This window comes from Larus michahellis, chromosome 1, assembly GCF_964199755.1.
Source record: "Larus michahellis chromosome 1, bLarMic1.1, whole genome shotgun sequence".
NCBI classification, from domain to species: Eukaryota; Metazoa; Chordata; class Aves; order Charadriiformes; family Laridae; genus Larus; species Larus michahellis.
Window position 1 is genome coordinate 96,635,679 of NC_133896.1, and position 24,288 is coordinate 96,659,966.

A 24,288-nucleotide genomic window follows, 5' to 3' on the forward strand; every position below is an offset into this window, starting at 1 on the left:
ATACTCTTTCACTCTCTTGCTCTGGCCCAATTAATATTTTATTTGTCTGTGCAAAATAGATCAGCTTCTACTGGTCCCAGTATATTCTATGGCCTAATAGCACATTCTCCTGGGAGGTGGGGGTACAGATCTACTCAGGCAGAGGTGGTATATTCACCACATCTCTGGGTAAATACTTTAATCAAACGTTTCTGGATAAAAGGAAGGTAGTACATTCCCTTCCTCTTGGATGCATTCTGTGCGGACACTTGACCCTTGTGCTCTGACAAACCTACCCATTTTGGCTATGCAGAGGAAAGCAACTGTAAGAATACTTGACTTGTAGATCCCATGGTAGCTTAGCTCTTAAGTAGGTACTGAGCTGATTATTTCTTCTAAAACTAAGGATCATCTAGGCATACCAGCAAACAGCCTATAAATGTTTAGGGGACTTGACAAGTGTAAGTGCAATTACCTTAGGATTTTAGGCACCTCCACAGTTAGAAAGGAAGGAAGCTCTGAAGTTCTACAGCCTGTAACAGACACCTCTATGAAGGTAGTTCAATTTACAACAATCTCTTATTTTTCAGTTCAGAACAATGGTAAAGTCCCGTGGTGACACATTTCACACTCTTCTTGTCAACCACACCCTAATTAAAAAGTAATGAAATTCTACAAGATAAGGCACTGTCTTATGGTATCTCTTCCTGAACTGTGGAATCATATGACTCAAAGAAAGAAAACAAAGAACATAAGGAAGAATTAACTGAACTTTAAAGGAAGATTTGCTGAAAGTTCCCATAAGCCATTAGGGCTCATTTTTCACTAAAGTGTCAACTCTTCTGTCTTCCACAGAGTCTTGCACGCTGGCATCATAATGGAGGGTTCTTTTTGCTGCATATCTAGTTTTACCATATAAGAAAGAGCTTCAGGTATTGATTCATATATTAACTTTGCTAACTATCATCTGGAAGTTATCCTACTTCTGCTTACTTCATGGATGTTTCAGTTGGCTTCAGCTCTTCAGTTACTTTGGGGGAAAATCTTTTTTCCTTGCTCCATTTGTCCTTTCCTTCGGATTTAATCTCTGATAGCTGGTATTCTGACTGGAATTTAGGATACAAGGGATTTAGGATACTTTCTTGTTTGCAAGAAAGTCTGTGCTTTAGGTGGGACTGGTTGCATCCTTATCATGCTTTTGACTGAAACTTTAACAGTCAACATTACACATAAATTTTCTGTTGTGGGTGTCTGTCCTCAAAACTCTATGTAGGGCTTGAAGTTCTTCTGGGTCTTCCACTGGAAATGCAAACAGCAGGAAGGGTCAAAACCACTGTTTTTCATCTTTGATCAGGCAAAGTCTCTATTATGACAGATTCCAACTCAGCCTGTGCAATCCAGGTCTTTGCAAGCTGCCAGCCTGACTACTCCAACATAACAAGCTAAGAATTAAAATCTTGACCCTATGAAAGGTGCCCCCAGTTCTGAGGAACACAAGCACCATTTCAGTGCAGCTCTGCAATCTACAGTGAAGCGTCCCTACTGAGGATAAGCTTTTGGTCCAGCTTCTAAAAGCCCCCTTTCCTCAGTTCCCCATCGTTCCAGTTCCCTGTTGTTCCAGTACCTCCTCCCAGCTGCACTACACTTCTCAGACACAGTCAAGCCAGCGATGCCCTCCTCGCATTTTCTCAACAGGTGATTTCCAGCAGTGGACTTCGGTCTTACATGAAACTAAATGGCTGCAAATTTTACTGTCAGCAAATCAGCATGTGATACTTGTTTCTTTATCTCTGGCCTTCCAAATCTAGATGATTTTTGTTAAAATATCTATAAATACTCTACTGAAGACCTTACTCCTAAAGCTGTGGGCAGACAGAAGAAGGAATGGTACAAGGAGAACAATGTTCAGTTCAAAACCATTGTGGTTTACATCCTGCTGGTTTCAACTTGAACTAATATAAATGAGTGGCACCTTGTGCAAAAGAGCAAAGCATGATACCACGCTGCCCCAACCTGCCCACTCTTGAGTACTTAACACTGCAGATTTAAAAGGCGATTGAATACTAGTAATAAAATAAATGGATATTCAACTCCATTCAACAGTCTGATGAACGGGATACCAATTGATAATACTCTTAACAATTAGAAGAGTAATTAAAACTGTAAATTATTCTGGATATCACTAATTATTAGAAATCATCCCAATGCATAAAAAACCTGAAGTTTGTGAGAGCACAGTTTCACTCCTAGGCAATTATGAATGGAATAAAGCTATCTTCAGAGCTAGGTTCAGACCCAAACACACTCCTCTGCACCCCTAAATTTTAGGGGCATTCAAACCAAGTGAGTAGGATGCTTTTAGAGCCTATTAGCTTTACTCATTACCAGCCTTTACAGAAAGGTGTCTCCTACATAGAAAATGTTTAAATACTGTGAGATGTCCCAGCTTTCTATAAATAGAAATATTACTGTGATTATGGCTGGAATTAATTCAAGAAACTTCAGAAGTAAGATGAGTAATGAATGGGACTGACGTTTATTGGTTATAATTTAAAAGTATATAAGTACATCCTGGCTTGCCTTTCAAGGCACCAAATCCAACCAACCCTGGTGGGAGGAATGCAGGCTCAAGACATCCTCTCTTGGGCCAGCAAGACAGCTGGAGCACAGCCTGCCACCCAACCGTGGCATTAGTAGCCAAGGGACAAGCCCAGAAGAAGTATGAACCTTCAAGAAAGCTGCAATGGTGATACTAGTTTGTACTGTATGCATTGCTCCTATGGCAGCCATACCCCTTCCCAGCTGCCTGCTGGGGCTGGGCAACTTTTTACCTATGCTAACAGCAATGTGACAGGTGAGGATGCACCACTTTGCTGTCTCTGTCTATAGGTGTTCATTTGCAGTAGCTGCAACAGCTGCCCAAGTGGAGGAAGCTGCAAAAGCAACTGGAAGCACAAAGGAAGAACCTACGTAGTTTTCCCTCCTACCAAGCTTCCCTTCTCATACCAGTGCCAGGAAGGGTGAAGGGAGTAACGCCCTAGTGGTAGTGGCTGATGGTGCCAGCAGGAGTCCTTAAGAAGCACAGCCTAATGGAGGGCTGGTACCCAGCTGGAGGAGAGAAGCAGCAGCAGGAGGACTGCATGGAGGGAGGGAGGCGGTCAAAGGAGCATGAGTAAGGTGAGGAGCCGAACAGATGGGGAGAGGAGACAAAATGAATAACAGGCAGAGACAGCAGGATCAGTGTAACTCCAAAAGCACAAATTCCTTTTATTATATTAAAAACAAATCACTATTTTCATTACACTATTCCTCCACCCCATACACATATTGTAGGTTGCTATAGGCTGGATGATTATGAAGGTAGTGGAGGAGCTAGCACACTGGTGAATAGCAGGGAGAAAACTAAGTTGTAGCCCTACTCTCAGACTATGTCACACAGTAATAAGGCCTGGGTCTGGGAAGAAAATCAGTGGTTTTTGTTAAAGGAACTCAAGTGGCTAATAAACATCCTGACGCTGCAGGAGTGACTGAGGATGGATAAAGCAATGTTTTGCCTGTCTAAAGCACCTCTCACCTGAGGGCATCTGAATCCTTTTTTCCACACACTAGTTATTTAGTTTCCAAATTAAAGAAGCATCTTGCAGAGAGGGACACATGACAGGCAGAAATACTGTGCTTAGATCAAGTCAGAAAGCAGGTTAATAGCACTGCTCAGAAGAGAAACCAGCTCTCCTGAAACCAATTCCTATATACTAACTACTGGCCTGTGGTGCTTGCAACCATGAAAAGCCATGGAGTTCTACACACACACACAGCAGGTGACAGAGAGAGCCCTAAGGAAACATAAACACCTTCTCCACATGAGGCCATCAGAGCTCTGAGGTTACATGTCACCTGCCGGCATGCTCTGGAGGATCTTGGAATTATAGATGAAATGAATGTGGATGGATTCCAGGCTTCGACTTTGGACTTCAGATGTTGAAACGTGTTTCACCCGTATACCTGCTCTGCTATTCCCATAGCAAGGTGTTCTGGTATTTCCACCAGCAAGGCATATGCACTTTCCACTGAGCCTTTCTGGATGACCAGTCTCCTCTTACCAGCCTGGCATTCCCCTGTGTAGAGCTGCTGGGCTATGGTCGTTGCCTTACTGCTGGACATTGGGCCTTCAAAACTCAGATGCAGCCAAGTATGGACTGCTGCCAAATCTATTCCTGAGACTTGTCAGACTCACAGCAAACAGGGGAATCACACAGTGACTTACAAAGGGCATCAACACAGAAAGCTGCTATCAAAAGTTTTCCCATCCTCAGGTGTCTTTAGCCTGGAACTATCATCAGAGCTATCATTCATTCTCAAATCCAACTAAAGCCCTCCCTGCATAGGGAGGAAGCCCTAAGCAACAGAAGAGGTGCAAGAAATTTATGTGCAGGAGGAGGGGACAACAGGAGAGTTATACAGAGGGAAGGATGCATGGGCCAGCAACTCACAGACTGAGCAAACGGTAGTCAGTAACGCACCACCAGCCTGCTGGGAGCATGCAGAGGTCTCAGCTTATATGCCATTGGTGCTTTTGGTTCATACAATCTCAGCCAAAAGCAGAGGCAATCTTCAGGCTATGCCTGCTGTTTTACCTGTTAATACACCAACCCCTCCGCATACACATGCCTGCTCAGTACAGACTAGGCAGAGCCCACTTAGGCCCCATGTGCTCTGCACGTGGAGCTGACAAGAGCCATGGAGGGGAGCACATGCCTCACAGCACGAGGCCAGCAAATCCAAGCAGGTATACACGTCCTTGATTTACGTCATGCGAGACTATCAGCCTGCTTTCATCGTGCAATGGGCAAAGGGACCAGTTCACCTTCCCACTAGCACAAGAAGGTCTTGCAACTTGGCAGCAGTCAGCAGTGGGGAATTCCTGCTCTCTGGGAAATGGGGAGAGGCAAAAATAGTGTCCGTGCAGGGTGACTACTAGATCCTGGGTTGGCATCACAGAATCCATGACAGCTAGCCTGAAATGAGAGCGTACTTGAGGTGAAACCTCTTTGCACTTTCTCCTTCTAGTCAGTCAAAGCCACATGACTGGAGGAGGGGTTCCTCTCATCCCCTATTCCCAAGCAATGCCCACCCTGTCCGCATGGCATGAGCAGAGTCTGGAGCTACATACAGCCCATTTTCTTATCCTGAGGCAGGAGCAGCACTGGGATCATTCAGACACCCTTAGCATTGGGCCAGGACGAGCTCTCAGACAATACATGTCGGTTCCTTGGGCTGCACACGTGTACCCAGCCTGGCACAAGCAGATACAAGATTGAACGCAGCCCTCTCAGCAGGGATGCCTCTACACACCAGTGGGTACCACCTGACTGGTTTTTTTACTGGGACTCTCATTCAGGAGCAAGTGGCAATAGGCAATTTGGATCAAAAGACTGGTTTCTTTCCCACTAAGTATTACTGCTGTCCTTCTTCCCCTGGAAACTCTGCCTGCAATTAGTTCCTTAGGAGGGGGCTTGTCTGTGCCATTAAGAACAGTTACATTATGCGATCTAGGAGAAATCAATGTCTCTAATAGTCATCAAAGGGAGTGGAGGAGGACAGGGTGATGGGAAGGCTGCTTCTCTGGAGACACCCTTCTTGGGAGAAATCCCACGGGTATCGCCCCGGGAAGAGAAATAGTAAGGACCTGCGGTAATTAAACTTCCATGCAGCAATCGTTTACTGGAAGAAGCACAGAAACCGCTTGGTGTCTCTCAGAAAGGCAGAGGCAGTGGCTAGACTCTCCCCGGGTGCAGATGAAGTGCCTCTGCCCTGAAATCAATGGCCTGTGATGATTTACACCGCACTGGCAAGCGGAGGGAGGAGGGGCGTGGGTGTACAACTTTCCTTTAAAATACCCCTTTTCCTCTCTCCACCTTGGTGTTCAAAGGTAAGACCATGCCTTGCAAGTTTTAAAGCATCTGGATTGCGTGGCATAATTAAGTTATTCTAAACGAGGTCTGAGACATTTTAATATCCCGAGGCAAGAAAGCCTTAACTCTGCGTGCATCTCCCTCTCTCTTTTTCTCCATTTCCTCCTTCCTGCACACCTCTGCAGTTCCTGGAACGACAAGACACCTCACCGGCTGGCTGTAATTGCCAGAACAGTTCCCCAATGCTTTCTCCTTCTCCAATTGCATTAAACTGCATCTTTAGAGGTACAGCCCTGTTTATTCATGCCGCTCGTGTGGAAGGGGAAAGAAATGCAGAGTGCCTCTTCCCCCCTCCCTCCTTTGATTTGATGGGTGTGGCAGGTTTGAACCTTTGCAGCCGCTGGCTCTCCAGCACTGGGGCGAGGAGAAGGAGAGGACAGAACGGGAGGGAAGCCATCGGATACGGCTGGTGATGAATGAGACTCATCTCACCCACAAGTGGGAAACCTGCTCGCGGGTTATTGTTTAATCACTCATGCAATCCAATACTGAGCACATACCCCCATAACGTCCATCTGTTCTAGTATGCGGTGCATGCAACACTTGCATTTCTAGGCACCTATCGAACTAGCCGGCTCTGCGTATTACTGACTGCATCTCTTGCTGGCAGTAAAGGTTAAGCTCAATTTTTCAGACATTGCTTGACCCAGCCTTTCGGTTATGCCACCTTTTAGCTGAATATTTTGTGGGCACAGATTCAGAGCTGCAATCAACTGTAGGCAGAAATGACAACACCAAGCTACCCACATCTCTCATGGGCGGGCACAGTCAGTCAGATACTTCACATCGGCATCGCACCCACAAGAAAGAATAATCTGCAAGGTATGAGTGTGTGAACGTATTTGTCTTTGAGGGGTGGGAAGACAGACACATACAGGCACACCTAGACACAAATGTGAAGAGATTTCTTCCACGCCCAAGACCGTAAATTCAACATTTCGCTCTTTAGCTGTCAGAAAGGCGGGACACTAGGGGCTTCCCCTGAAAAATAATTTGAGGAGAACTGTCTTTATTTTGGGAAGGAAATTCCTGCCTGCGCTGAAGAACCCATTCCATCTTTTTCTCTCTGTGAAAGGTCTGGGTGGGGATAGAGGAAGAACACAAGCTGAAAACCAAGGTCTTTCTTTTCCAAATTAAAGCCTCCTCTGGTGTATCACCAGCTTTGCTGAGCGAACTGCTATATGGCCAGTTTGTCAATTGCGGTGTGTATTCAGGTATAAGAGCAGCAGTTGGGCTCTGAGCCCAGGAACAGCCACTGAATATGCACGGGCAGGCACACTCAGGTTGTATGGCTGTATAAGGATCAGAAGGCATGTGCAAACGAGTGCATGTGGGCTTGTGCATATATGTGTAGTACAGATGCGAGCAGCCGGAGAGTGGAGATGTGTGCCGCACATGCACGCGCAAAGGGGTGTGTACCATGCGGTGGATTAATGCACGGAGTGGGAAGAGAGGACTATGTGCGATCAAGATACCTGCACACCATGCATCTCTAAATATGTCAGAATACAAAACGACAGGAGCAAACCCATAGAGACGTAAAGAACAGATACATCAGAATATTATTCAGGAGCTTTAATGCCCAACCTGTGATGGTATGGGCAAAATTATCCCCCTCCCCCAACAGCTCTCTTCTGACTCCAAAGAATCCCAGAGCTACCGACTTTATTTTAAAATTTGCTGTGCACCTCCGCCCACCTCTCTGTCACGCTGCCTCCCTGTCTGCCTGCCTTCTCCTCCTCTTCTCTTTTCATCCCATATTTGCCAGCTGAACGTGCTCGGCTGGCTGGCTGCAACGTGTTCCTCCCCCCACCGACCCCAGCCATCACCACCTCCCTCCAGGTTTTAGTGAACGTATCGTTAATTGCAAAGCATTTGAAAAACCTGCATGGGGAAAAACACAGAATGACGCAGGGTCTCGTTCTATCCCATTCACCTGCCCCTCCCCGTTATTCTACAAAATTGCTCCTTCGTTTGGTAACACACATCTCCATTCAGAAACACACCTTAACCTGGATTTTCTGTCAACACTGTGCTGTTTTACAATAACTGGAGTTACTCATATCAGTGTGTTAGGCTATTGCTCCAGAATACTGCAGTGCTATATTGTAAGAGATATATAAATGTACGCACATATAAAGAAAGTAACCGGCATGGTGCTGTATCTGAGTTGAGTTTTGCACTCAGAACAAGGACCAAAGCTCTTTGTCGCTACCTACAAATCCATAATTTGGGGAAGTTTCCAAAATGCCTTACAAAGATATCTGGGGCCAGTTCCTGCCTCAAAGTTCTAGCTTCATAAATCCAGCATCCTCTCGAGGAAGTCCAAGAGGTTCAGCCAAAATAGGCTCTCTTAATCAGGAGCAGGTTTGGGCTTTCACAAGAAATAAAAGGGGGGAGGGTGAGGAGGGAGTGACCAAAGTAGCTTTTTTTCTCAATTTCATTATCATTTTGTACATAAAAAAATTGGCACTGAAAGCTAGCCACCACCCAAACCTTCTTATTATCCCGATTCCCTGACAGAAAAAGCCAGGTGGTACCAGTAAGGAGAATGAACTGGTTTCCAACAGGTTCACACTGGGAGCTTCTCTTATCCCACCCGAGTTCGGAGCTAACAGAGGCGTGGTCCTCTGTCTCCTTACCAGCTGGTGCACAGTTGTCTAACTGGTTGTACTATGAAGGGTATTGCAAAAAGGGTGACTCTCCCCCTCCCCCGGCTAATGCTTTTGTTATTAATTAATTGCATTTTTCACTACAGCACAGGTTGAAAAAAAGCTTCAGTTTAATTCTTGCTCAAATCGTTGTAACACAAAAAAATGAATGCACCTGTCCTCCGAGCCACCTCACAGCACATGCACATAAAGCATCTCCCATTCATCAGAGCCAGGAGCAATAGAAAGCATTCTGACCAGGGATCAAGGCTCACTGGGCATCCTTTCTTTTTTTGCCATAAGATGAAGAATTGCTTCCTTTATCTCCAAGGTAGAGCCAGCTCTCATCCACGTTTCCTGCCAGCCGCACCCCCCCCATCCACACCCTCAGAACCACAGACAGAATAGCCCAGGCAATACGTCTACCCACTATTAAAAAATAATAAGAAGAATAGAGGGGACATTCTGATAGCTCCCCAAATGTGGACGTAGGCCACCCCCCCTTCCCCACATCACCAGCCCCGGAAAGGCAAAACAGTCATGTTGCAGGGTGTGAAAGGAGCCTTCAGTCGCAAGATGCTAAAGAACTGCAAAAGAGACGTCTGCTGAAAGCAGCTGAAATTTTCTCCCCCCTACCCCAGCCCCTCACACACTCTGGCAGACACGCACCCCACGGACACACAGCAGCCTGGGAGATTTCTTAACAGAAAGAAACATAAAAATCTTCATCTCTACCTGTTTTGTTCTTCTCATACAGCACAGCATGATCGTATTGTCCCCTTCCTTCCTTCTTCTTCCTTCCTTCTCCTCTCTCCTTTTCCTCTTCTCTCTCTTATCTCTCCCCCCCACCCTCTCCGCTCCCTCCCTCCCTCCCTCCCTCTCTCTCTCTCTCTCTCCCCCTCTCTCGCTCTCTCACACACACATACACACGCGCACGCACACACACACACACACCAGGGCAGTTAGCAGCGACTGTAAGGTCCACAGCTATTGCTCATCACACATGCACACGCTGCTGCCTCTCCCTGCCTCCCTCCCTACCCTTCCCAGAATTGTTCACCAGCTCTCCCTGACTCGTCACCTCCCCACCCCACCCCCACCCCAGCAAACACCCCCCCCCCCCAGTGCCTTGCCAGCCTCATGAATAATTAAAATCTCCAATCTGGACCCAATTACCCAACGCCTTTCCCACTGTACAGAGGCGACAGGGGAGAGGGGACACTGCAGACTGCGGAGCGGGTGGGAGGGGTGGGGTGGGGTGTGTCTGGGAGACACCGGGCGATGGGGAGCCCCCAGTCCCACTCTCACCCCAGCAGCCGAAGCCCCCGGCACCCGGCCACGGCCCGCAGTGGGATTTAACGCGTGAAGACAGCGTGGGGTGGGGTGGGCACGGAGGGGAGAAGAGGGAGCGGGGGGCATTGCCGTGGCAGGCGGTATATGCCATGCACAGGTGACGTACCGTAGGTGGGAGCTGCGAGCTAAATGGCAATCGGAAAATATGTTAAAATGGCTGTTAAAAATCCCCCTCCCCCTCAGCAGCACACTCGCAAACATATATGTACGTGCTGCCTTCTTCACATGTGCTGGCATAAACCCTGCAGAGTGATGTCCTGCAGCACTGAATGGGACAACTTTCTCCCTTCTTCCCTCGATCCATCCTATAGACCTTTCATAGGCACAGAAAGCGATACTCCTGCAACAGATATTTTTTTTAGAATAGCTCCAAAACCTACAGAAATCATCCCTTTGCCTTCTGTATAGATCTCAATTAATTTCAGCACCTAAGTCATTTCTATGCCTATTGATCTCTGCCTGCAAATCGCTGTACGCTATTACGGGGAAGATGTGCATGTTCACACACACCGCCACCCCCCCCCCACCCTCCCCCCGCACGTGTGGGAACAAAAATGTATGGGTTTGCATGCACAGAAGATCATGGCGAAGCGTGAGCCTGAGCGAACATTAATGCGCACACACACCCCCAAGCACACGTCTTGAAAGTTATAACACCCTGTTTTCTCAGCACATATATGAGCAGGGTAGTTATATCTGTCATTGTGAAAAAATATTCCAGACGACGGTTAAACCCAACTATGACAATGTTGAGCACGTTAAAAATATAAAAAGACTGCTGGATTTTTAGGATTTCATCTACCAAAATTCAAATTTAGCTTATTTTATTTACTGTGTCTGGGAGGCACAGTCAGATGCTGTTCTTTTTTTTTAGCACTAATGTCACTACATCAACTTCTCTGCCACACCACGGAGTTACTTCTAATTTATTTTTAATGTAAAATTGCCCACAAAAGAGAAAAAAAAAAGTATTACGTTATTATTAAGGCCTTTGCTCTCTAAATATATCTAAATACATTATTAACACAAATATTCACACACGCATGTGCGCTTATACAAATAAATGCATACATATATAGACACAGTTTCTGGAATACCCCTCAGCGCAGACTCCTACATAATCATATTCAGTTGCTATGACATCATTGCAGTTCCCAGTACCCCATATTTTTTTAAGGAAAGTAAACAGCATTTCAAAGAGAATCTAGCTAGATATCTGCATCTGTGTGTAATTTAAAGGAGGTGCCTTTTAGGGTCAAGCAGGTATCAGTGTTAGTCCTGGTTTTACAGTCTAGAAAAGGGAAATAATGATATGATAATGAAATTCAGAGAAGGTACTAAACTGGGAAGAGTTGCAAACACCAGCTGACACAGAAGTAGACCAAAGGATTAAATAACGAAAATCTGATTCAGCTTCAGAAAATGCACGCAGAGAAAAAGAAGGCAAACTATGCAATCATAAAAGACGACAGGTAAGAAGCAGAGCAGCAGAAAGCAACGGGCATGAAGTTCAAGGAAGGGGTGTCTGTGACATAGACCACTGCTGGCAACACCATGCCAAGGCCCTGAGAAGCAGTGCAATGGCATTTTGGAATACATCTATGGGACTTAGGAGCCTCTGCTCCAGCCCTCGGAGTTGCTGGGGGCTCATCTCCGCAATGAAGGTAGCGTGTCATGAGCTTGTGGGCACTTGCTAACCCACACGACTGCTCCCAGTGCCATTGGAAGATGGGACTCCTCCAGCCAACCATGCATGTCCCCATCTGAGAGTGTCACCCTGGACTCCCCTTGGTGACAATGAAGAGAAATGGGAACTTCAAGGGTGTGATTCAGATCATCCTAAAGCAGGAGCCTAAACTAGGTCAGACGAATCACGCTTCAGAAGTGTTTTAGAAGCTTCTTTTCTTCCCACTGACAAGGCCTTTTTAGGGAACCTCCTTGCTGTAGGAAGCCCTGCCGAGGAAAGCCTTCTCAGCCCCCACCTTTCCCAGACACCAACCCGGAGGGGGAGCAGGCTGGCAGCAGAAGGGCTGCATTGGGCAGCCAGGTAGGGTCAAGCTACCTTTCTACGTACACCCGAGGCAGTTGCTCACCAAAGGCAGAGCCACATCTCTTCGTGCCCAGCCCCATGGGCACTCTACACTCTAGCTTATTGCAAATGACTTTTGACATAGAAAAAAACCCCTTCATAGGAGTAGAGAATGCATGTAGAGTTAGTGGTGAGTGGCCAGTCCACTGCAGGTCACATCTGAGTTTCCTCTGAATTAATCTTATGTAGAAGACCCATAAGCTGAGACCCAAATTTTCAGGGCATATCAGTTCCTAATACCCCTTTCTTTCAAATCAGGACCCTTTAAGTACATTTAAAAGTTGGACTTTACATTCTTTTGCCAATTATATGGTTCTGAAAAGCATATCTCAGCATCCCTTGCCCTGACATTTTGCCTATGTCATCACTTCAACCTGTTGAGGTAAATTATCTGGTAACAGAGAAGGAAAAAAGGACAAGTCCACAGCAATGAAAAGGCTGAAGAGAATGAGAGGGAATTAATGGCACAAATTTCAGCCGGGGTATTAATGAACATGAGAAGTGAAACTCAAGGGAAGGAGAGGAGGCGAATCTCCATTTCTTGAAGTCACCAAGTGAAGATGGCATGCTTTCATCGAAATGACACTTTTGTTTCTCCGCTGCACTGCCAACACTGGCTTATTCAGCACTCCTTCAGAGTTTCTGGATAACGCTGCATTGCACAGTGTAGACATGCCCTGAAAGGCCCCTGTGACCTTGGCTTTTGAATCTACACAAATAAAAGGAAGAGGAGTTCCAAAGAGTAACATGAATGGGGGGCTGGGGGCTGGCAGGAGGGGGTGAACAATGACCATAGATTTTAAAAGCTTCATCTGTGAGACTTGACTAAATGACAGCAAGGAGGTGAAGTGTGATATTTTTCAAAAACCATAAGCCCCCAGAAGGGAAAGGAATCATTTGGAGTGATATATTAACCTGCTGTTTGGCGTATACTGCATGTTCCTTCACTGTGAGGGAGGGTAAAATTCGTGTAAAGTAATCATTAAGATGACTGCTTTAATTCAAAGCCCTGTCTTCTATTTAAAAGGGTCCGGATCATTTAAAGTAACGAGACGTATCCGTGGTTGCTACAACATAGGGTGGTTGGACTGAGACAAAACCCGGCACTTTTTCCACGTTCAGTTCTGCTGCAAGGTTTAGCAGTGCCTCAAGTTACCCCAGCAGCTCGAGGTCCGTACTGGTTCAAGAAAAAGCATCTTCAGTCCAACTGTTAATTTAAGTTCAATAGTAACAGCTTAGATTCAGTTTTGATTTGAAGAAACACCTAGTTTCAACCTTCTTCTGGGACTGTAATCAGGCTGATTCCCTGGCTGGACGAAGTTAAATAAAACCAAGAAGAAGGAAGATGGTTTGCCTATAAGAGTTGTCCCAGTGGTAAGCATGCTAAACTGAAGAGGCGTCTCTTTGAGAGAGGTACCGTGCAAGTCCCGTTACTAGGGATATTTAAAGCTTCAGTAAAAACAGCACTGAAGTGAGCGACTTGCTTTCATTGGGAGATAGACTGGGTTTTCTCTTTATTCATATGTTCCACATATAGTGGTAGCCTCGCCTTTTGTTAGCCAACTTTCATGCTGAAGGGAAAAAAGCCAATTTTATAAAGATTTTTTAGGATCCTCATTTGAACAGGCATTCCTGAAAATCCCACTGTTGGCTCACTTGCATTTTTAGTTTCCTCAGTAGTTTTGCAACTCTGGTCTCATTTGGCCTCGCTTTCAGTCATCTATGGCTTAATGACACAAAATAGTGCAGTGCAACACTACGACCAAACTCCTTTTCCAAATGAGTTAGACATAGTTATGAATCTCCTTGGAGGACTGCCCATTTTTCAGCATAAGGATCACTTATGTCAATTTACCTTGGATTTCAGTTAATCCTGAATTATTAATAATAGAAAAGGAAAGCCTAGTTTATTTTGACCTAAGACTGTCTGTATGCCACAGGCTGAAATAAGTGGCTTTAAACCCATGATTTTCAAAAGCCACAATGCCACTTAATCTTGCAGAGAAGGCTTCAGAAAATGCCAGTCCAGGAATGCTCTAATTCATTCAGTGCCTTTAATGACTGTTTGGTTGCTCATCCTCCATGACACTGAACACACGTGACATTATCACCTGTTGCCATCGTGCTAGTCAAAGAGATATGCACAGGTGCTCGGCATTTATTCCCCGTGATTTCCATTTTTCTTCCCATGCCAGCACAGCTGATGTCACAGCACTAAAGACACCTTACTTTACAACAGGAAACGTAATAAGAAATGGCCTCAATAATTTCCCTGAATAATTTTCATCAATGTTAGAAAAAATGTGTTTTCTGTAAATTGTGTGGAGTACACAGACTGGAATATCAGGGTGGAAGCAAGGGTAGAAAGATTTTTAACATGCATAAAGAATGGTCTGTACAACCTCCAGGTCAATGTTAATTATTATTGAGCTTCAGAATCATCAAAAATGCAAATACAACAGTTAAATCCCAGCACAGCTTAGTGCTGAAGACTGTAACTCTTCAATAAAATGAAATCTCATCTGTTTGTCTGTCAAAAAGAAAAATGTCATCACAGAAAGCAGTCAGCCTATCTGCTATTATTCTCAGTGTAGTTATAGTCTGCCATGGAGGAATGTGATACTTTACAAAGCAAACCAAATATGAGACAGGATGACCCAGGAAGCCCCTTCTTGCTTCTGCAGGGACCCTTCAATATGTGCTGTTGGGTATACGCAGCAGTTCCTTCTGCTGTAGCACAGGCTCAGCAAAGCAAGCTTTGAACGAGAATCAGTGGTAAGCAGGAGCTCAGCATGGGCCAATTTACCTCGCTTCTCAGGCTGGCTCCATCATTTACTCCAAGTCCTGTAGTGCCATGGAAAGTTGCTGTCAGCAGCCAGGCTGGTCACCTTGCAGTGCCACATCAGGGATGTCTACACTGCTCCATGCTGTGGGGTATGATGGGACTGGGACGGAGACAAATGCTAAGGTGTGCACACTAACTTCAGGGAGAAGAAGAGTCCATCTCAGTGCTGTTTCACTCCCCTCCTGGCTTCTTCATTGATATATTGCCATTCCCCTAACACTGTAACGCTGAATGTGGGAGCTGCCCAGTGATACCAGTATGGTGACATGACAGTATTATGGTGTAAGTCACAATTTCCTGAGCCTTCTTTGGACCTCTCGGCCCTGCTCCACACCTGCCCACAACGTCCCTCATTCAAGCCAGAGTGGGGATGATGATCCGGCTGCTCCAGCACTGGGAAGTTGGGTGGGCAGTGACAGGTTCATCCTCCTTCCTTCTTGTCCCCTCAGCTGATGAGACTCTTCCTTCTCTCCAGCAAAATAGCTGAGTTGACCAGAACCAGTCTGCATGCAGGAAGGTACAAGGGGTATCCTGGACCCAGGAAATGTATGAGAGGAAAAAAAAGTTGAAGAAGGTCTCTTCCTCTGCCCTTACTTGGCATTGCAGTGTCAGCTATGGGGTGAAGTTTACAGGGGTGAAGAACACCCAACAGATCAGATCTGCCCTAGCCTTCAGCCCTTCAGGAAAAAGCATTAAGAATTTCTAGCCATGGCCATGCTTCACTCACAGGCATATGGTGACCAGGCCATGCATTGATCAGGATCACAGCAGCAGAATCCACAAACCACAGAGGTGGTTAAAGGACTGCCATGGTTTCTGCTGGGATGGAGTTGACTTTGTTGCTGGCAGCTGGTATGGTGCTGTGTTTTGGATTTGGGATGGGAGTGGTGTTGGTGGCACACTGATGTTTTTGGTTGTAGCTAAGTAGTCAAGGCCTTTTCTGCTCCTGACACCACCCCACCAGCAAGTAGGCTGGGAGTGCACAAAAAGTTGAGAGGGGACACAGCCAGGACAGCTGGCCCCAGCTGACCAAAGGAATATTCCATACCATGTGACGTCATGCTCAGTATATAGAGCTGGGGGAAGAAGAAGGAAGGGCGGGACATTCGGACTTATGGCGTGTTGTCGTCCCAAGTAAACATTACACGTGATGGAGTACTGCTTTCCTGGAGATGGATGAACACCTGCCTGCCAATGAGAAGCAGTGAATTCATTCCTTGTTTTGCTTTGCTTGCGTGCGTGGCTTTTGCTTTACTTCTTAAACTGTTTTTATCTTAACCCACAAGTTTTCCTTATTTTTTCCAATTCTTTTCCACATCCCACTGAGGAGGTGGGGAGAAGTGAGTGAGCAGCTGCGTGGTCCTAGTTGCCAGCTGGGGTTAAACCACAACAAGGACATAGGAGGAATATTTGTATTGGAGAAGTGTGAGGTGGTGGAGTGAGCTGACAGGACCCTGTCACTTATCCAGAGCTCTACACGGGGGAGTTAGAACAGCAAAGATCTACCAGGAATTAAATGGGCAGGAAAACAGTAAACATCCACCTGCCTTAAGGCTCCAAAAAGCATCTCTCCCTGCCTTGGCTTCATTTAGATTAGCCACAAGATACGCATTGAGAGGAAAGAGGAAAGCCCATATCCCTCAGTCTGTCAGGCAGGCACAGCTTATGGAGAAGGCTGTTCCCTTGCAGTGGGATCCTCAACACAAAACTCACTGCATCCCATTAAAGTGGAAAAGTTCCCCAATCCAAAATGCAGAGCACAGGGCTTGGGCAGACAACAGGTCTGTACTTTGGTCTCCCCAAGACCGAAATTTTGTTACAGTTCCCTTTAAGTAGAATCCTGCTAGATGTGGGAGATGGACCTATAGTGATTATGATGCAATCCAGTATCAAACCTATATGAATTGCACATAGGGACCACAATGCTCTTACAAGCTAAAAAATGCTCTATTTGGTCCATAAAATCATCAGAATGGTAATTCACAGTTAAGATTTCCATAGCTCTGATCATCATCTCACTCCAGCAGCATCAGAGCTGTGTTTTGGTGGGTGTGTGCATTAAAAAAAGAGTTCTCCTATATTGTCAGAGCCACACCATGCCCAGGCTTCATAATAGCGCCCTGGTACAGCAATTATTATTTCTTTTCCAAGACCCCACTGTTAGCCAAAGGAATTCACCTTGGAGGGCAGGAAACACAGATGGAATTTTATTAAGAGTCCAGGACTGTGCAGGCGGGAATCCAAACCTGCTGCCCCGTGCATGGAAATTGCGTTGCAGGGAAAGGCCCTGTTTTAGCTCAGCTCCACAGGATACAAAGCTGTGTTTCTGGAGCATGTTTTTCTGGAGGTTTAGAAGCCGCTCCAAGCATAACAGTGGATTTTCTTACTCTGTAAATCTGGGGGATTAGCTCCTTCCACAAGTGATTCTGGTGGCAAGGAAAAAGAGAAGCTTTCTGGAGAGGGGGCAGCCTAATCCCTCCAGTACAACCCCCTCATGACCTGACAGTACAGTATTACACAACACGAATGGCATATACCATGCATGCCTGGCACTTTACACGCTAGAGAAGCCAGTCCTGTTTCATGCCTGCTGCACCCCTTTCTTTGCCCTACAACCTGCGTGCACAATTCACCCAGCTTGTCCCATCCCTCTGGTGTAGTTGCCACCCACAGCTGCCAGTCCCCTCTCTCCAGCAGATAAAGCACAACCTGACACAAGCAGAGGCCAGACAGAGTTTCTTATCCTGAAGAAGGCAGAGGGAAGCAGCAAGGGAGGCGACAAGGACCCGCAGCCAAGCGCACAGGGAGCTTTATGCCTACTCAGGTAATGGCACAGGAGATGCAGTGCTCAGTGGAGGTGGAAAGGTCTCCTTCAGCTTGAGGGAGAAAGGAGGAAAAAGGCATTAATTTACCACCTACATCAGGGAAGACAAGTATGCTGATCTTGATGGTCTTCTCATGTGTGTTCATCTCAACAGGGTCAAGTTAAAATTTATTTTAATATTGTATGCTATAAAGTATGAAGTATAATACTTCCTTGTTACCCTAAATTATTCAGCCAGAGAGGACGAAAAAGAAGTTCCTTCTCTGTTTGTTATGAAAGCTAAGCTCAAGTATGAACAATGTTCCATAGTAAATGATGGAGAGTTTGACAATCTTATCTGTATCGTATGATCATATATTAAAAGGTTCTATTGTTAAGAAGAGATACAAGAGAATACAATTTCAGCTGCTTCAGTAACTGTATTTCTGAGCTTCCTCATTATAGAGTTCTTTTCAAGTCAGGGATCTGTGTTTTCTCAGCATAGCTTTTTGCATGCTATTTCCTTGGGTACTTTCTAAAATGGAAATACATCTTTTTAATGTTAGAAAAACAAACTATATATGTCCAGCGTTCTCAAAGTTAGTCACAGTACAAAGTTAAGAACGGAATGGCCCTTCTGTTCAAGAACAGTCCTGAGTTCTTTCTAAAACTTTAAATGCCATTAATTTCCTTCTTAAAAATAACGGCTTAAAAAAAAAAGATCCAAGAAAACAAAACACTGAGTCCTCAGGCAACACCAAGCACAAAGAGGTAACAACCTGACAGCGCCAGGTAATCTCCATATTACACACGATACACGCTAGATCCACCCCCTACTTAGCTGTTAGCCACTAACATTGAATAGAGAGCAGCATGGTCATTTTTGTTCTTGCATCAAGCCATGGCTTGAGGCACTGTGATGCCCTCAAGGTCTTCCAGCATTTCCTGCAACCACTGGGAATTAATAGGCTAAAACTGAGCCCAACAGGGAGAGGAAAGTTGTTGAAACACAGTGCTCATTTAGTATTGTTGCTTGGAAGCCAGTGAAGGTTATTAATTTTTAGATCTTTGGTGAGTACTGCCTCCTTTGTATGTTTAGTCATCCAAGAAGTCAAAATGGTCTCCCAAGGGATGTTGAGCTACTGTGTCTGACTTAATTTTGATCATACTGTGCCCACTGAAAATGGGACTTTGCTGCATCTGCCTTTTTACCATCTCGTCAAACTCCTGCAGGCTCTTATTAGATCTTCTTCACATGCAGTCCAACCTCACTGGCCCAAAATTTGCCTCATTATTTCCTGAGACATCTACAGGTCCTTTCTGTGTAAGTACACTGGTGTCACATCCTAGAAAAATTAAAGGATGGTTTCGTACTTTGAAAACTTAAGTCAAGCTCAACATTAGAGTAGAGCTCTATTCCTCTGCACACAAAAAATTTAGGAAGCATTTGCTTACTTTCATTGATCTTAAAACTGATCTTAAATCCTATCTTACTGTCACTTCCTCCAGCTTCCCATTGTGCAAGACTTTCTGTCTATCTTGTAGCAGTGAGGTCATCTACATATCAAAGTTGTTTGTGCTGGACATGTCATTTCACCTAATCCACAACAGTTTTTACAAAGACATTATTAAAAGGCATATGAGATGGTAAATCTGTCTGCCCTCTCCTGCAATGTTATTAAGTGGAACAGAAATTCTGCTGTGCAGTCACTCTGCTTTTTCAGCCACAAAAGCAAAACTGCCCTAGCTTAATAACTTCACTGAAGATTTAAAATTATTTCATTATATCCAGTGCAATCTTGTATTTTTGTAAAATCTATCCAAGCATTCTAATCATAATCTCATGTCATTTTTTTTTTAATTCGGTGGTAAATAATTGGATCTGCTGTGAATTCTGCCTTTCTAAGATCCCTATTCCTTCTTCCTAGGGGCTAAATCTACAAAAGTATCAAAGCTAGGATTCCTCAGACTGCCAAAAGATGCTTTCATAAACATTAATTTACAAATCTTTTTCAAATTTGGATGCAGAACCACCTCCTTTCAGTTTTTCAAACTTCTTTGCAACATCCTATTGAACGTGATCCACTTATACTATGCTTGACTTTGAGCACATTTCTTTCTCTCCTCCATCACCCAGTCAGGGACCTAATAGGCTCTGTTGCTTTCTTCTAGTCCCAGTGTTCAATTGCTCTTAAGTAAAGCCTAAAGTAAAGCAACACCACCTCCTGAAACAAATGGATGTTTTCATAGACCCTTTCTCAATGTATATAACACTTATGCCCTGGCAACAGCATTATCTATTTTTCTAAGGCTCAGCCTAGAGTAATTATTTAAAAGCTATATACATTTGCTGCAGTGTTTAGAAAGCACCCGCTCTGATCTTTTATAATTTCAAACAGTTCCATACCTGGTTTTCAGTGTAGTGAGATATTTACTGCTCCTAACATGCTTTGGGACCTTGATAAATCTACCTTAGTTTCTCAATTACCACATTGCTAAAGGAGAAGAAAAAAACCTCACTCATCTTTCTTTAAGTCCCTTTGAAATACACCGTAATTCATCTTTATTATTAGTCACTGCTGAACACATCCATGGTTAAGGTAATTAACAGTACTGTATGTAATGAAGACACTTTTTGAAATGTCTCAAATTTGATCCTTTTGAAGTCATATGATGCAAAAATCTTATTATTCTATGACACCATGGCACACAGTATCCCCAACCTACCCCATGTTCTTAAAATTTCCTCTCTGCTATACTTTCTGTAAATTCTCCCTGACACAGCCATCTCCCTGAACCTACATGGTCCCCTCATTTGACTCCTGTAGCCCCTAGTAACTTTTTCTGACCTACCCATAAGGCAATAAACAGAATTTGCCGCGGCTCCTTCAGAACTAAGTGTCTGCTGATTAGTCAGACGTTCTACCTCAGAAAGTATCAGATCTGGAAACTGTTAGAGGCTGGAACAATGTCTGAGAGAAGCATTTTTGCTGTTTCTTTTATTGCTGCTCTCCATCCCTGGTTTTGGCTCCTGAATAAAGACAGTGGACTAGATGGATCTTTGGTCTAACCCAGTATGGTCATTCTCAAGCTGCCAAACAGACAGAGTGATGCCTGAGTTTCCCTGCCTCTCCTTCACTAATTTCAATCTTTCTCTGTCCCCTACCCAGAGGTGATATTAGTGAAACTTCTGGAGATGGAACTGTCTTTGTGGTCACCACTTCTTTATCGAACATGGGTAGGATGAGACAGTGAGTTGAAGTCTCCTCATGACAGGGACAGACCAACATTCTGAGCCAGCCTAACCACCAGCATATTGGGTAGGTTTCTTTGCAAATGTAGTGCACTTTTAATGTAATTTGCTCCAGAGGTAGGTTTCCAAATCAACGAATACAATATTTCAGACCCATCAGAAGCTACTTCTACGGCAGCTGGCTGTAAACATATTTCTTCTGCAATTTCTGGACTTCTCAACTGTTGTTGGGCAGCAATACTTAACCAAATGCTGTGGTGTAGGGCCCATTTAGCCAATGACATGTGTGATGCCTGTGGTGCCAAAGAACTGCTTTGAGCTGTAGCAGTGTTAGGGCTAACAACACTCTTCTAGGCTTTCCTACTCAGCAGGACGCAGTCGCACAGCCATCCAAGTAAATTACAGGCTTATCATTCTTCATTCAAGCATCAGCACAGTCATTCAGCAGAATCTCCATGTCCCTACAGCAAGAACATAGAAAAATAGTGGCTTGAACTGTACTGTGTGTTTAGGCTTCACTTTATTTATTGCCCCTTCTCAGTAACTTTGCTGCATGGTTATTCAACAGGTGCCCTTTGAATAAGGAGCATTGGCACAGAGATGACTGGAAGACAAGGCATTACAAAAGAGCAGCCTCGGAAGCAGCTGTGCAAGGTTTATTATAAAGGGCAGCTAACTGATTCATCAGTGCCCTCCCCAGCAAACCATGCCATATAAATGCTATTTTGAAATTAGCCTTGTGGAATAAGAAGGATTAGTTGGCAACGGTGTGCATGCCTGAAGTGTGAATATGTAATGTCTTCACTCCCTAAAGGAAGATAGGGGGTTTTTTTTTCCCTCCAACTGCATGGTGCATGGTTTCAACTCAATTTATGATGTGTGCCCCAAGGCCATTTTTGCAGCCAAGTCTAATTTAAGAGAATTAGCAGAATTTTCATTCTCTAGCATTGGACTGGTATTCTGGCTCTGACTCTCACCCAATGCCTGAGGAAGAAGGCAAAAGAAATAATGTTATAACCCAGCATAGTAAGATGCTGCAATAGGAAGAGATAGGAACCAGGGTTGCCTCCTTTTGTAGGTCTTGCAAGGAAAAACAGCAAATCTGCCAGGCTACAGATTGCTGTGTTAGCATGCAGTGAGGTTGAAAGAGCATATGGCAGAAATGGCTGCCTGGCTGCAGTGCACCTATTGCCAGCCCCGTCATTCAGGGCTGTGGAGACGAGATAAAGGTTTATTTTAGTGCCCTGACAGCTGACAGGAACTTGTCATGTTGCAGAAGCTGCTGAATCTCAGTCAGGGGAAGGAGGGGAAGGGAAGAGAAATCAAAAGCAATCACATACTTGGTGCATGCTTGTCTAATCTCCTGGGGGCAAGAGATAGGGTGAGGTCTCTCAACGTATTCTGTGCATACAGTACCTAGCACAAAGCGGTGCTAACAAACGCAAGAAGCAGACAGCAGAATAAGGTGCCAGAAGAGTTTGGACTGAACTTTATTTCAATTTGTACCCACTTTTCAAATGACATGGGGAAAGCTATTGCTGTTGGGTATGAGGAAAGTTGCTCTGGGGTTTCCATGTGACTTCCCAAAACGGAGAAGAACCTGAGGTGTTCCTGATAAGTGTAGGGTTCACTCCCACAGCTCCAGAGATGGGAGATGGGGAAGAGGGGGAGGAAGAAGAGATTTTCTCTTTAGGCAGAATTTTGACCCTTCCTGCAAAATCAGTAGCAATTCTTGTCCGGAAACATAAACACTGGAATGTTTTAATTAAAATTTTATGCAGAAAGCAGATACTTCCTGTTAGTGCATTAAAAAAAAATAAATCCCATAGAATAGTTTTGCCTAAAATTTTGAGCTCATCTTCCTCTCTATTTAGTTTTAGTTACATGACTTTAGAAACATTCCATCTACTGAGTCTTCCAGCAATAGCTTCCCCTACCTTTACTGTTGATTCCGGGTAATTCATCACATAATAGGTTTTAAGCTGAGGGCACTGAGGTGTCACTTCCATTCCCAGTAAACATGCAGCCTTTTTCCCCGTCAAAGTTAGTAGAAGTGTCTCTTGTACAGTGTTCTGCATCTTATCAAATCACACCCATGGGCTGCTAGTTCCTTGAGGCACGAGACCTCCTTTAGACAGTATTAGATACAATGCTGAGCATACTGCTGGAGCTAGACAGATGTGTCAGCTCCCTTAATCTGTTAATACAAGTACAAATAAAAAGAAAAATCTGACCTGGATTTCAGTGGCATTTGGGAATAAACTCTGGATTCAGATCCAACAAGCAAGGCATTTGAGTCAGATTTATATGCCTGCCTTGGAACATAATGTCCCTAAAAACAGAACCTGGATTCACTCCTTCTCATTGACATAATGTGTCAATGACACATCTTCTTAATGTGACTCCGGTGCCTGATTGTTCCTCATGTTTCCTCTGGCTTCACACAATAAAATACCTTTTGAACAAGCACCTTGCCATCTTGGAAGCTGAATAAGCTCAGTCTGTGCCTGAATCACTGAAGAAGTGTAGGAAGGAAGACAAAAGAAATCTGCCAGCATGGCTGGAAGAGAAGCTTATCTTGCCTTGGCTGGGTTCACTTTGGTTTCCCTCTCCAGCTTCTTTCCGTCAATCGCCGTACTAATGTATCCCCAAGGGTGCGGATCCCAGAACAATACGCTGCAAAGATGATTACAGTCTAAAAAAGAAAAGAAAACCCTGTCACCATGGATGTTATGGGTTTCAGCTTTTCACATTTAATCCTTTAATTGGTCTTTCTGGCAAGAAGAATTCGATACTTGGCTTTATTGCTGCATGGATGAGCCCTATTGCAAATCCCATTGGGATGAAGTTACAGTCATTTGGCAGAAAGAAGATCCTTAGCAACCTCTCAAGAGCCTACCTAGAGGGTTCCTTGTTGACATCACATTTTCTCCATGATGTCATAAAGCTTCCCAGGAAACAAAATAGCAGTAGGACCTCTGCATATTTGATGAGACTGTGGTGAGCCCTTACTCTACTGTTGTATGTATCAAGAGCTAAATCAAAGAAGAGTTTGAGTCTTGGCTTGCAGCCAGAACATTGATGAATGCAAAATACAAAATAACAAGGTTGATCAGGCTGTATGCACCATAAAAACAATGGTAAATGCACCATAAAAACAAATATGGTAAAGATATGGAGTGTGCGGGACAACAGGAAGAGAGTGCATTATACTGAGGCGCCTGGGGAGGTCAAGTCTAAGATGTCTTGACAACTTACTATTGCTTTCTGAACAGTTCCATGGGCTACCTGCACACTGTTGGGCAGACACAAACAAGGGCTAGGCAATCTGAGCAAGTCCCTT

General features: G+C 44.7%; 1 protein-coding gene across 1 annotated transcript in view; it reads right to left on the minus strand.

Annotated features, from left to right (window-relative positions):
• GAP43 (growth associated protein 43) overlaps window positions 1–9,694 on the minus strand; it is a 59,193-nt gene extending 49,499 nt beyond the window's left edge. Inside the window, exon 1 of the mRNA XM_074594356.1 lies at window positions 9,338–9,694. Coding sequence (XP_074450457.1) covers window positions 9,338–9,367 — 30 coding nt within the window. The 5' untranslated portion in view covers window positions 9,368–9,694. The remainder of the gene's footprint in view (window positions 1–9,337) is intronic.
• Between the last annotated feature and the right edge of the window lie 14,594 nt (window positions 9,695–24,288).